This window comes from Podarcis bocagei, assembly GCF_964188305.1.
Source record: "Podarcis bocagei genome assembly, chromosome: 14".
NCBI lineage: Eukaryota > Metazoa > Chordata > Lepidosauria > Squamata > Lacertidae > Podarcis > Podarcis bocagei.
Genome location: NC_138139.1, coordinates 37,192,771 through 37,207,448, shown reverse-complemented (window position 1 = coordinate 37,207,448; position 14,678 = coordinate 37,192,771). Strand labels below are relative to the sequence as shown.

General features: G+C 44.4%; 1 protein-coding gene across 4 annotated transcripts; it reads left to right on the top strand.

The window, feature by feature from the left end:
* Positions 1 to 7,547: 7,547 nt before the first annotated feature.
* PERCC1 (proline and glutamate rich with coiled coil 1) lies at positions 7,548 to 13,171 on the top strand. 4 transcript variants are annotated; one of them, XM_081169922.1, is made up of 2 exons: positions 7,548 to 7,576; positions 11,410 to 13,171. In XM_081169922.1, the coding sequence occupies exons 1-2, from the start codon at positions 7,559 to 7,561 to the stop codon at positions 12,307 to 12,309; spliced, it is 918 nt and encodes a 305-aa protein (XP_081026048.1). In that variant the 5' UTR covers positions 7,548 to 7,558; the 3' UTR covers positions 12,310 to 13,171. The 4 variants fall into 4 exon arrangements, 3 of the variants coding, with proteins under 3 accessions (XP_081026048.1, XP_081026050.1, XP_081026049.1); XM_081169924.1 differs by lacking the exon at positions 7,548 to 7,576 and adding an exon at positions 8,166 to 8,234; XR_014001985.1 differs by lacking the exons at positions 7,548 to 7,576; positions 11,410 to 13,171 and adding exons at positions 8,268 to 8,459; positions 9,995 to 10,494.
* The last annotated feature ends 1,507 nt before the right edge of the window (positions 13,172 to 14,678 follow it).

Below are 14,678 nucleotides of genomic sequence, written 5' to 3'. Positions count from 1 at the left end.
ATAATTTCATAACATTTTTTCATAAACTTCTTTTCCGGGACTCCACCATACCCCCCCTTTCTGCATTCCAATGTCCATAATTTTTTAGCAACTTCTAAACATTCCTTTCCAACCTCTGTCATCTTGATCTTTTCTATAATCTGTTCTTATGTCACTGTATCCCTTTTTTTCCCTGCAAACCTCAACATTCTAACATTCGTCAAGTTTATAATAGTCCTTAAGGTATCTCTTAAATTTTCTCCATTCTTCTTCCGCCGTCTCTTTTCCTTGATCACGGATTCTGCCTGTCATCTCGGCCTGTGTCATATAGTCCATCATTTTCATCTGCCATTCTTCCAGAGTAGGTAGATCTTGTGTCTTCCAATACTTTGCGATGAGTATTCTTGCTGCTGTTGTAGCATACATAAAGAAAGTTCTATCCCTCTTTGACACCAATTGGCCGACAATGCCCAAGAGAAAGGCCTCTGGTTTTTTAGGGAAAGTACATTTAAGTACCTTTTTCATTTCATTATAAATCATTTCCCAGAAGGCCTTAATCTTCGGGCATGTCCACCAAAGGTGATAGAAGGTACCTTCAGTCTCTTTACATTTCCAACACTTATTATCAGGCAAATGATAAATTTTTGCCAGCTTGACTGGGGTCATGTACCACCTGTAAACCATTTTCATAATGTTTTCCTTTAAGGCATTACATGCCGTGAATTTAATACCGGTGTTCCACAACCATTCCCAGTCAGCAGACATAATGTTATGACCAATGTCCTGTGCCCACTTAATCATAGCCGATTTAACTGTTTCGTCCTGTGTGTTCCACTTCAGCAGCAAGTTATACATTCTTGATAGATTCTTAGTATTGGGCTCTAACAGTTCAGTCTCCAATTTTGATTTTTCCACCTGAAAGCCAATTTTCCTATCCTGTTTGAAAAACTCCATTATTTGATGATATTGAAACCAATTTTGTACTTTATGTTTCATTTTCTCATGACTTTGTAGTTTCAATTTATCTCCCTCCTGTTCCAAAATTTCCCAATACTTCGGCCATCCGACCTCCATATTGAGTTTCTTCACTGCCTTAGCCTCCACTGGTGACACCCATCTGGGGGTTTTGTTTTCCAACAGATCTTTATATCTTATCCAAACATTAAACAATGCTTTTCTAACAATATGATTTTTAAAGGCGCTATGCAGCTTGATTTTATCATACCATAGATATGCATGCCAACCAAATGCATTATTGAAACCTTCCAGATCCAGAATGTCAGTGTTCTCGAGGAGCATCCACTCTTTCAGCCAGCAAAAAGCTGCTGCCTCATAGTACAATTTTAAGTCCGGCAGGGCAAAACCCCCTCTTTCTTTGGCATCTATCAATATTTTAAATTTAATTCTGGGCTTTTTGCCCTGCCAGACAAATTTCGAGATATCTTTCTGCCACCTCTTAAAACATTCCATCTTGTCAAGAATCTGCAAGGTCTGAAACAAGAATAACATTCTAGGCAATACATTCATTTTAATCACTGCAATTCGGCCTAACATTGACAATTTCAGATTTGACCATATTTCTAGATCTTTTTTGATTTCTGACCAACATTTTTCATAATTATCCTTATACAAATTCACATTTTTAGATGTCAAATAAACCCCTAGGTATTTCACCTTCTTGACCACCGTCAGCCCTGTCTCCTCTTGGAATTTCTCCTTTTCCATATCTGTTAAATTTTTCCCTAAAACTTTAGTTTTTTGTTTATTCAACCTAAATCCAGCTACCTGGCCAAACTGTTGGATTATTTCCAGGACCTTTTTCGTACTAGTGTTTGGCTCTTGCAAAGTCAATACTAGGTCATCTGCGAATGCTCTTAACTTATAATGTTTAGCTCCGACCTGCACTCCTTTAACCTGCTGGTCATTCCTAATCATATTCAGCAACACCTCCAGAACTGAAATAAAGAGCAATGGGGAAATTGGGCACCCCTGTCGTGTTCCTTTTTCTATCTTAAGTTCCTCAGTTATTACGTTATTTACAATCAATTTAGCTTTTTGTTCAGAATATATTGCAGCCATACCATTCTCAAAACCTTGGCCTACCCCCATCCCCTGAAGATTCTTTATCATAAAGCTCCAAGAGATATTGTCAAAGGCTTTCTCCGCGTCCACAAAAATCAGTACTGCTTTAGTATTTATGTTCACCTCTAGCTTTTCCAAAATGTCTATTATATTCCTTACATTATCTGCTAGGTGTCTTTTTGGGAGAAAGCCTGCTTGGTTCTTATGAATCTTTTCCATCAACACTTTTTAAAATCTTTTTGCCAGAATGTCTGCAAAAATTTTGTAATCCACATTAAGTAGTGATATTGGGCGGTAGTTCTTCAGTTGAGTCTTTTCAGTCTCTGTCTTTGGTATGAGTGAAATATATGCTTCTTTCCACGATTCAGGTGCCTTTTTTCCCTCTAGGATCTCATTACAGACTTCTTTTAATGGTTGAATCAGCCATTCCTTCAACGATTTGTAGTATCTAGAAGTCAGTCCATCTGGTCCTGGAGATTTGCCCAATTGCATATTCTGAATGGCAGCCTCTATCTCTTGTTCTGTTATTCTCTGGTTCAGATCCATCTTACCTTGATGAGAGATTTTTTGTAGTCCATATTTATCAAGGAATTTATCTATATCTTCTTCATTTTGCGGGCCTTGAGTATAAAGTTTTTTAAAATAACTCAGGAAGCAATTTCTAATTTCATTAGGTTTAGATATATTCTTTCCATCCACTTCTAGGCTTGTAACTGTATTTAATTTCTGCCTTTTCTTCAATTGCCATGCCAGAAGTTTGCCACATTTATTTGCCGATTCAAATGTCTTTTGTTTCATTTGCTTTATCTTCCATTCAATCTCTTGATTCATCAATTCCATATATTGTGTTTGATATAACTTAATCTCTCTTAGGATCTCCTGGGACTTTGGTTTTACTCTTAATTTTTTCTCTCCTTCTTTTATCTTTTCCAAAATCTTTTCTTTTTTCTCATTTTGTTTTTTCCTCTTTATTGAGTTTTGTTGAATCAAGAAACCTCGCATCACAGCTTTGCTTGCGTCCCAGATCACTCTTTTTTCCACATCAGCCCTCAAATTTATTTCAAAGTAGTCTTTTAAAGTTTTTTGGGCCTTCATAAGGATCTCCTTATCTCGAAAGAGGGTGTCATTCATTCTCCATCTAAATTGACCAGTTGTTGTAAGTTTCATTTCCATCTTCACAGCGTTGTGGTCGGAGCAAGTACAATTCTGTGATTCTCTAAGCAAGCTCCGCCACATCCTCAGGCACCCATCCCAGAGACCAGCGCACCAACTCTTTGCTCTTACGGTCCTGGTGAATACAGGCACGCCAAACGTTTTCCACCTAATGCTCCTTCTAATGGGCAGAGTTGTGCTGGAGTGCTTGTGGGGTTAATGGTGGGTGTCATATTATTGCAGCTCGTTTGGAGTGCTGACATATTGGAGCTATTGATTTTTCCTCCACTCTTGCATGGAGACCGAGAAGAGGGCCCAGAATCCTCCTATAGGGATCAGGGAGCTGCAGCCCCTGACCCACAGCCACCCTGGCTGCTGCTGCTGCTGCTTTCCAGAAGCCACTGTGATAAGGCAGAAGCTGGCTTCGCAGAAAGGTGAACGGTGTTTATGTTTTGTTTTTTTAATGAGAAAACCCGAGGCCTCGCCACGGAAGCATCTGCCCAGACAGATGCTCTGTGGCCACATATTGCGCTGTCAAAACTCTCTTTATTATTAGTTGGAGGAATGGTGGCGCGGAGTGGTTGTCTCTTAACAGGGGGAAGGAGAGAAGCTGTTCTCAGTGAGTTGGCACACAGCTGCCTCTCTTGCCACCTTTCCCTTTGCCGTTTGCCAGCCAATCCACCCACCAAGAGCGGGACTACAGCTCCCCAGGGGTGGCGAAACCCAAGATGGTGAAGGCAGGTGCCCTTTCAAAAAGGGAAGCATGATTCCCCATCATCCTAGTCCTCTTTAAAAATAAATAAATAACAATTTCAACATAACAACATATCAAAACATCTCATATTCATCTTTTCCCCCCAATTCCCCATCAAACCCTCCCCCCCAAGACTCTCCTGAGCTCCTCTCTCTGATTTCTCATATTGTTCTCTGCATACTGTAAAATTGTATAAATCCTTATATTATCTATCTACTACGTTAACAATCAAAAGTTTTGTGTATGTTTATTCAAAACCTGCCAAGGAGTCCAGTTAGTTTTGCTGTCTTTTCAAATAATATATGAAAAGTTCCCATTCTTCTTTAAAGTTGCAGTTGTCTTTATATCTCAGTTTGTATGTCAGCTTAGCCATTTCTGCATAGTTCATCAATTTCTCTTGCCACTGTTCTTTTGTCAGGGTTTCCTCATTCTTCCATCCTTGTGCTATCAAGACTCTTGCCGCTGTTGTTGCATACATAAATAAGTTCTTTGTTTTCTTTGGCAGTCTTGTCCTACAATCCCTAACAAAAATGCTTCTGGGTGTTTTTTTTTTACAAATGTCATTTTAAACATTTTCTTCAATTCATTATATATCATTTCCCAAATTTTTAAAATTTCTTTACATTCCCACCACATATGATTTTATTATTATCCTAGTCCTCTTGAGGCACTGGAATCTAAGCACAGTTTGTTAAGAGTGCTGGGAACTGTAGTTCTTTGGGGAGATAATCTGCAGCTCCCAGGATTCTCCCAGGAGGGAGCCATGTCCTTTAAATGTGGTTTAAAGTATGGTGTGTATTCTGCTTCAGATGAGGGGCAATTATGTCTGTCTCTCTGCCTGCCTGCCTGCTTGTCTGCCTGTCTCTTGCACGGTCCCTAACCAGGTTTTCTCAATTGCGGGCCTTTTTCTGTGTCCCATACAAGTGAATAGAGCAAGGTGTCCAGTACAGTGGTACCTCGGGTTACATATGCTTCAGGTTTCAGACTCCACTAACCCAGAAATATTGCCTGGGTTTAAGAACTTTGCTTCAGCATGAGAACATAAATCGTGCTCTGGCAGTGAAGCAGCAGCAGGAGGCCCCATTAGCTAACATGGTGCTTCAGGTTAAGAACAGTTTCAGGTTAAGAACGGACCTCCGGAACAAATTATGTACTTAACCCGAGGTACCACTGTATAGCCCTGCCATGAAGTCACATAAGGCAGCTGCTTCAGGTGATGGACGCAGAATGCAATGATGTCCCTACCATTCACCCCACCCAAGTGTCCCAAAGCCAGCTGTAGTTCTCTCCACATTTGTCCTAAGAGGAGGAGGAGGAGGAGGCAGCCACAGTGACGTCAGAAGAGCATATTGAAGGGGTGATGACTGGCTTGGCTTATCAGTTGCCGCTCCGATCTGTCTGTGTATCTAAACATGTTTGTCAAGCCAGCAAATGGGCTAGATAGTGGCTATTGAGGCAGGAGGGCTGCCAGCGTGAATGTTTGGAGAAGTCTAAGTGCTCCCATGTGGGTCTGGGTCCTTGCATGTCGCTTGTTCCAAGTTCCAGGCACAAGGGACCAGCAAGGGAAGAGCGAAGGTAGGGGGAGCCACCTTCCAGTCTGTGCAGCAAAAGAACCCCGGATTTTAAAATGCTGCACCTTCTTATACCTTGCCGTTAGGGTTCAGATTCCAGGGTGGGAGCAGTGTCTGTAAACAAACAGATAAACAAACAAACAAACAAACAAACAAACATGAAGACAGTGATGATGAACAATCCATCCATCCATCCATCCATCCATCCATCCATCCATCCATAGTAAGAGTGTGGCTTTGCAAGACACAAACTGTATAAAGCAGTGGCCCCTAAATTCTGCCCTCCGGACCACTTGACCATTGCAGAGGGTCTTGGCTTTCATTATTTCCGTACCTGCTGTTGCATGCCACCCCAATCTCTGAGCGGTGCAAAATTCCAGGGGTTCATGTTTCCTTTTGGAAATGAGGCACAGTGGAGACTGTGGTATCTTTAGGATATACGGTTCATTTACACATATACACAACCTGAGCCTGCGATGGATGGCTTCATGGCGCTAGCAACCCAAAAAGGTTTTGCTTCTCCCATTTGAATGCAAATCAGCCAAGGTTCTCTCTCTCTGCCTTAGCAGCCTGCAGCTTTTGCCTCCAACTTCTAGCTCATGTAACTCTGCTCTCAAACTCAGGCTTTTCTTTCTAACTATCTTGAGAGCTGGAGGAGGTGTCCAGCATCGGACACAGAGCCCTCTTTCCTCTGTTCTCTTAATAGCCCATCACCCAGGAGGCTCAAATAGCTTTTAACACTTGCTGGGTTCAGAGATTAGAAGTCTGGTACCCACAAACTCATAACACTGTTGTAGCAATTGTCAGGTGTAGTTGATGTATGCTCTTTAACTCTATTTTTGAATTTGCTTCTTTTGTGGTGGTACAGTTTGCGTTCCGTAGAGTTCCGATCTGTAACATAATAAAACTCAAGATAAGTGTCTGGTGGATCAGGCCGGTGGTCCATCTGGTTCAGCGTCCTGCTCTCACAGTGGCCAACCGGATGCCTGTGGGAAACCAGCAAGCAGGATTCGAAACCAGAGCCCTTTCTCCTCCCGTGGCTTTCAGCAACTAGTACCCAGAAGCACCACTGCCTCCAGCTGTGGAAGTAGCCCATAGCCATGACGGCTCATAGTCACTGATAGCCCTCTCCTGCATGAATTTGTCGAATGCTCTTTTAATGCCATCCTGCCTCCTGTGGGAGTGAGTTCCACAGTTTAACTCGGCAATAAAAGCAGCGATAAAAGATACAATGACAAACCAATGTGTATATTTAATGCGAACATGCAGCAGACCCCCTGAATGAAGTGTGTGCGCCACCAATGATCCACAAACCGCAGTCTGGGAACCCCGGGCTTAGAAGGGTCTGCAGATCAGTGTAAGGAGTGCTTCTGTGGGTTTATATATTTTGCCCACCAGGCAGCCCTGAGGCCACCTACAGCCAGGAGTAGCCCCAGACATTTTGCTGCTAGAAAAGAAGTACAGTGGTACCTTGGGTTAAGAACTTAATTCGTTCTGGAGGTCTGTTCTTAACCTGAAACTGTTCTTAACCTGAAGCGCCACTTTAGCTAATGGGGCCTCCTGCTGCCGCTGCACCGCTGCTGCATGATTTCTGTTCTCATCCTGAAGCAAAGTTCTTAACCCAAGGTACTATTTATGGGTTAGCGGAGTCTGTAACCTGAAGCATACGTAACCTGAAGTGTCTGTACCCGAGGTACCACTGTATAAAAAAGGGACATATGTTAGAATTGTTTTTGTTTCTTAAAGGAGCCCTGGCCTCTTCTTCACCCTAATGAAGCCCATCCCTAATGGGTTGAAGATAATGGCTTCAACGGCCTGCCTCACCTCCCGTTCTAATTGATTTATGGGCACCAATTTGTATGGTAAATCACAGGAAGCAACATAATAATTTGATTTATGAAGCCCTTAGGAGGCGTTTGCTGCAAAACAGCCTTGCAACTGAGAGGGGGGGCAGGAGAGGTGCTGAAAGGAGGGGGGCACTTAGGCCTCATCAATAAATGATAAAAATGCAACCCAAACAATGAAAAAGAAGGTACAGGTATGTATAACAACTATTGGTTTAATGGTAATTATAATTATTATTTTATTTATATTTTACAAGTATGAAACCAGCTATGAAGTCCATACAAAGTGCTCAATAAAAAAATAATTCAAACAAAACAATTTTAAAAACCCATAATTAGAACTATACGATAAAAGAAGCCCATTGGAAAGCATAATACTTCAAGCAGTTAAAAGAGCAGCAGAAACAGTTGTTGGGTCAGGAAGTTCAAGCTCAGGGGAAATCTTGCCTAAATACTGTAGGCAGGTCTTCAAGGAATGCCAATAGGGATTCAAACTGATGTGGAAATCAACCTAAGCTCAGAAAAATGAATCTGACCAATTTGCCCCGGTCGCCAGTTAGTTACCTTGCTCTTCTGGCTTGGCATCTTACTATTTGCACAGGCGTTGTCGGATAAGCGTTACTTGCTTCTGGAGATGATGCCTACTCCTGGAGTCAAAATACCATGAAATTTAATTTTATGCCTATTTGACGAGGCTCGATTTCGTCTCCAAATCAACACTGGAGATAAGAAGTCCTCTGTCAACGTGCGCTGGGGGGGCGAGAGGTGAGGTTTGGCAGCTGTGGCAGCAGACCTAATAGGGGGACCGGCAGGAATAACACTCGAAAATCCCCCAGGAAGTCAACCATTAAGGTGAGCCCTATCTCCCCGTCCTCCCAGGCTCCTTGTCTACAGTGTTCTCCGGTTGCCGGGCATTAAAGCAAACCAGAGTTTTGTTTACCGAGTCTACGATTACAATACAGCCGCCAAATATTTGCTAGTCCCCAGTTTCGCAGTGCCACTATAAATACTTCAGCCCCAGGTGGAAGGGCTGAGAGTTGGCAGAGGAGAAGTAGGGGGCTGAGCTGCAGTGGACAGGTAAGTGGAGAGACCGGGGGAGAGAAGACCTTGCAAGGGGAATGGCTGTTGCTCAGGGGTAAAGCATCTGCTTTACATGTAGGTCCCAGGTCCAGTCCCCAGTATCTCCAGGCAGGACTGAGGGAAAGACTTCCTCTCTGAAACACTAGAGATCTACTGCTGCTGCCAGTCAGTGTAAGGCCATACAGGGTTAGATGGTCTGACTTAGTATAAGGAAACTTCCTAAGTTGTAAGGAAGAGATGTAAGTCAGTGGTAGAGCATCTGCTTTGCATGCAGAAGGTCCCAGGTAGGGCTAAGAAAGCCCGAAACTCTGGAAAGCTGCTGCCAGTCAGTGTAGACACAACTGAGATAGATGGACCAGTGATTTGACTCAGTCTCAGTATAAGACAGCTCTCCATGTTTGGGGAAACAGCAGTAGCTCAGTGGCAGATCTCAGATTCAGTTTCCAGCATCTCCAGGTAAGGCGGGGGGAGACGCCTGCCTGAAACGCTGGAGAGCTGCTGCTGGTCAGTGTAGCCATTAGTGGGCTAGATGGACCAATTGTGTGATTTAATATAAAGTGGCTTCCTATGTCCCCTTTTCAACTTCCACAAACTAGGAAGCCATCTGTGTACGTGGTCTGCACATGCACAAGAATGAGACCATTTTGCGATTTGCTTTTATCTGAGAAGCTCAAGGCACATACTTGGTAATACCCTCCTTCCACCCGCATTTTATCCTCACCACAACCCTGTGGGGTAGGCTAGCCCATTAAATATCGATTGGCTCAAGGTTACCCACCAAGCTTCAGGGCTAGATAGGGATTTGAACCTGGTTTTCCCCTGTCCTAGTCCACAGGGCCTGGAAGACAGAAGTTGTTCCACCTGGCCTTTGGCTTGGAACCAGCCTGATCCCCTCCCCTTCTTTCCTTTTCCTTCTGTGATGGAACCCCTATTTGGGGAATTCCCTGGCTTTTCTGGCCCACGTAGGACCAGTCTGGATAGTTGGCCTTGGTGAAGATTTGACGTTTTCTCCCCCCAAACAGTTTTTGATCTGGCTTCCACTGAAATGAGGCTGCATTTTAAGTAGTATTTTAATCTTGTTTTTAAGTTGTATTTTAATCAATTGTTTTTATACCTGATGTTAGCCACCCTGAGCCCAGTCTTGGCCGGGGAGGGTGGGGTATAAATAAAATAAAATAAGGACCGCTCCCCCACCCAGGAGGCAGTGAAGGCCACCAATTTCTGGAGGCTTTCAATCAATATGATTCTATGACAACTATGTTCTGCCTCCATGGATGGAGGCAGCAATACTTCTGGATAGCAGTTACAGGAAACCACAGGAGGCCATAGTGTTGCTTGAGGGTTTCCCACAGGTATCTGGGTGGTCACTGTGAGAACAGGATATTGGACTAGATGGGTAACTGGCCTGATCCAGCAAGCTTGTCTTATGTTCTTATTTTGGAGCACATAAGCCAGGCATTAGAGTGAGGACATTAAGCACAATGGTAGAATTCTGAGCTGATCCCACTTAGCCACACATACCTGTTGTCTAGAGTGTGTACAGATGATGTCCTATTTTCGAAAGCTGTCCTGCATCTATAGCTCCCTGCATGGAGCACGCTAGCAGACCAGGGGGAAAGGGTCGCTCAGGGATGAAAACTTCCAGTATTATTGGATTACAGCTGCTCACACCGCAATCATTGGCCGTGCTGGCTCGGGGTGATGGGAGTGCAGCAGCAAGGGCTGCAAGTTCCCTGTCCTTCATCTATCCCTTTCCCTAACAGGCGAACTTTCTGCATGCATGGAGCTTTTGATGTGGGGGAGTTTAAAATAAAAACGGCATACACCCTACATGCAGTTTGAAGTAAAACAGTCAGTTTGGAATAAGTTCCACACTTCTAAGATGCCGTTGGGGACCAAGGACCCCACCATGTGAAAGGGGCAGATAAGTGGTAGAAGGTGGTGATTTAAAGAGAATTAGAGTAGATATCACCTCAGCAAGGAAGGGACAACTGTGACCAGGTGGCCTATTTGCTTGCTCTGGTCTGCTGTCCAGAAGCTCATTGTTGGCAGATGAGTTTAAGCTCCTCCTCCGTTTCCTTATATCATTAAAAAGAAAAACAACTTTGAAGTCATTTTTCCATTATTATTATTATTATTATTATTATTATTATTATTATTATTATTTCCTGTTATTTTCTGTTAATTCAATACATCCCTCCCTGGCTGGCCCAGTTTTATAAACACACAAACCAGCTGCTTTAGCCTGGCTGGAATGTGCCCTTGAAGTCTGATAATGCCTCGTTTGCATGGAAGATGTAAAAGACTGTGCCAGTGCATGTAGAAATTAGCCAGAGTGGTGTAGTGGCTAAAGTGTCGGACCTTGGAAATCAGGGTTCACAATCCCCACCCATCCGCGAAGCTCACTGTCACTGCCTCTCAGCCTAACCTACCTCACAGGGCTGTTGCGGAGATTAAACGGGGAGGGAGAGAGCTTGGAGCTCCTTGGGGAGAAATGGTGGGACATAAATATAACGAATGAATGAATGAATGAGTGTACATTTGTGGCTTTTGCCTCTGGCCTTGCCCACATGTGGCCCCGAGAAGATTGTCTAGAAGGAAATGTGGCCCTCAGACTGGAAGGTTTTCCCCAACCCGTTTTATGGTTTCTGGAAGCCACAGAGCATACCCAGTAGTCCCTGGGCTGTTGCGGGGAGAGGAGGGGAGTTCTGATTTGTTTTTTTGGACCCCCACCCCTTTTTAAATTACAGTGTACTAATTATTACTAGTGGGTGCTCCAGGAATATGTAAATACCACCTCCTAATTTCTCAGTGTGTCCAGTTCTGTCAGCACTCACCACTCAAGTTCCCTGTTAGAGGATGATAATAACCACAAAAGATAGCTATACTGTGCATTCCCTCTCCTTGGCAGACACCTGACGCTTTGTTCTCCTCGCTGTTTATTTAGTCCAGATTCAACCACTTGTACAGCGTGGAGATAGGAGCGGGGGAAATGGCCGCTGGGGTAATACAAAGCCTAAGCAAATTTAAGCTGCCCACAGCATTCCGGAATTCGTTCCTATCCACCACAACCTGCCAGGAAATGATTTTCCAAGACTTATCGGAGGAGGAGGAGGAAATGGAGGCAGAAGAGGAAGAGGAGGAGGAGGAGGAGGAAGAGAGGGAGGATATGGAAACAGTAGGCAATTCTGCAGGTTGCAGTCCAGACAGAGGCGCTGCCGACTCCAGCTTGAGCAACACAGAGGTGACGCTGCAGCTCCTTCAGTTCGCCGAGCGGATCAGCGATGACATCCAGAGATATTTCGGCCGGAAGAGCAAAGAGGAAGGCTCAGAGTCCTGCAACATCTACGAGGACCGCCGCTCCCCTCAGCTGTCAGGGCAGGTTCTGTACTATGCTGACCTAGTCAGGATTTCCCAGATTGGGGAAGAAGACGACAGCAGTGACCTCCCTGACCCCTCGAAGCCCCCAGCACAGCTGGAGAGGCAGCTGTGGAGATCTTTCTGCAGCAAAGAGGATGCAGAGAAGATGGGTCCTCTGGCTGAGCTCTTTGAATACGCCCTGGTCAGGTGCGTCAAGCAGCGAGCCTCCTCTGAGAACAGGAAGCTGAGGCTGGAGAGGAAGTATGGCCACATCACCCCCATGCATGGCAGGAAGTTGCCCCAGTCCTTCTGGAAAGAGCCATCCCTCAGTCCTGTCTGTATACTCAATGGCAACCCTCCAGATTTCAGTGACCTGCTGGCCAACTGGACTTCCGAAACCTGCCAGGAGGACCTGAATCCCAGCCGAGAGCATCCTAGCGAAACAAACCAGAGGGTGGTAGACACTGACCATTTTGGTGGTCTATGAGGGTTCAGAAGGGTTGCAACATCTGAATTCTTCTCACATGGGCCCCAGCCCTGTCCCTATTGCAGGGACCATTAGCCCTGTGCCCACCATGGCTCCCATGAATATCCCCTCAAAAATTGACAATGCACAAGATCGGGGGTGGGAACAATGTCTGCACCATTTTATGTTCCTGTCTCTTTTTCTACTCTTTCAACTGCTGCAGCCATTTTCTTTTATGCCATACCCTCTGTTTCGGCCATTTTCTCTCATGCCACACACCCCGCCGCCATTTTGTATTATGCCACCCACCTCCAGCACTATCTCCCACCTCCATCACTATCTCAAAGTGTCATTATCTTCCCATTGGCCCCCAAAATATCACCACCCCCTGACCTATTGGAGACCTGGTCTCCCTTCTCTCTTGCTCAACTTGTATAATTGTAAATAAATATTGTGGGGGGTGGGAATGTGACTCTCCTCCAGTACTTTCCCCTCACAAGGGAACTGACTCTCTCTGAACATTTGCTGTCCGTTCTGGGTCTAGGGGAGGGGTGGTGGAGCCAGAGGGCAGAACCAGTTACCCTGGCAGGATCACAACTGGACCCAGTCTGTGGTGGCTCTGGAGGCAGAAGCCTTTTGGGATGGATTGAATGCAGCAATTGAGAACATGTGGCCCTCCAGATGTTGCTGGACTACAATACCCATCATCCCCGGCAGCTGGGAGTTGGAGTAACGCACTATCTGCAAGAGCACAGGCTTCATCTCAAGTCCATTTGTACCAGGTGTGCCAACTCTAGCGGGTGGAGGTGTAAGGATGGGAGTTGAGAGCTGTGTGTGCCACCTTGAACACTTTGTAGGAAAGGTGTTTTGTAAAAGTAATAATAAATAAATGCATAAAGCAATACTGGCCTGTTTTACAGGGTTGTTATAAAAGGGTATGAAAGAAGATACGGAGAATCTGTGAAATACTGATGTATTTCATCAATTCTAAGGGCTGAATCCAACTAAGTCCTGAAATCAATGGGTTTAGAGGATTGGACTAGATGATGCCTGGTGCCCTTCTAACTGTAGGACTGCCACACTGGGATTTCAAAGGCAGAATTGATATCCAGGGTGAAAGGCGGTGCTTTGTCCTTAATCTTAAACAAATCAAGAGGAAAATCACCTTTTGGGGGGTGTTTTTGTTTAAAAAAAGCTCAACAACTTTGGGGGTTTCCTTGAAGCTCAACAACAATTTTGGGGTCTTCTGGGGTCTTTTTTTCAGGGTATCCTGGTTTTTACCTTTTGAAGGAACCCTATCCAACTGTACACTTCTATAGTTCTAATTTGGTCATATCCATTAATTTCAAGAGACGTACTCTGAGGAGGATGAACATTGGTTAATAATAATAATCATCATCATCATCATCCAGTTTCCATATGTGCAATGGAGAGGGCTATGTGAAGCAGTGATTTTGAAATCCAGATGACATCAGGAAGGGTGTCTGTATGCATGGTGCAATGATAGGAGTGTCTGGAGAGCAAAATCATTTGTCTTCTGCTAAGCAAACCTGTTGTGTCTGCACAAAAAGAGACTCTTATCTGCTTCTTCCATGCCTTCTTTGTAGGCCAATCAATCAATTCTTTTACTAGAAAAGGAGGCAACCTGATCGATCTTCTCATCTATTTAAGTGCCCAGCATGTCCAGTGGAGGCCAGCCCATTAGGGCAAATAGGGCAATGCCCCCACCAACCTGCCTGCCCTCACCCACCTAATTTGCACTTACACAGACCAAACTGCAGCCACCCTTTGAAAGCTTCACTTTCCCATATGTTGCAATGCAGTTCTCCAGCCAAGTAATGTGCACAAAAATGCATACACTATAGGGCAAAGTGTACATAGAAATACAATATGCTAGTGAAAATGAAATACAAAAACACAACACATTGGGGTTAATGAGCAAAAATTGGTATATTGAGCAAAACTGCATACAAAAAGTGACGGTTAGAGTCATAGAATTGTAGAGTTGGAAAGAACACCAAGGGTCATCTAGAATAACTCCCTACAATGCAGGAATCACAGCTAAAGGATCCCTGACAGATAACCATCCAACCTCTGTTTAAAAAACTTCAATGAAAGAGATCCCGCCACCTTCTAAGCTAGTCCCTTCCACTGTTGAACAGCTCTTACTTTCAGTAAGTTCTTCCTAGGAGTAACTTGCAGGGAAATACAGTGGTACTGCAGGTTACAGACGCTTCAGGTTACAGACTCCGCTAACCTAGAAATAATACCTCGGGTTAAGAACGTTGCTTCAGGATGAGAAAAGAAATTGTATGGTGGTGGTGTGGTGGCAGCAGGAGGCCCCATTAGCTAAAGTGGTGCTTCAGGTTAAGAACAGTTTCAGGTTAAGA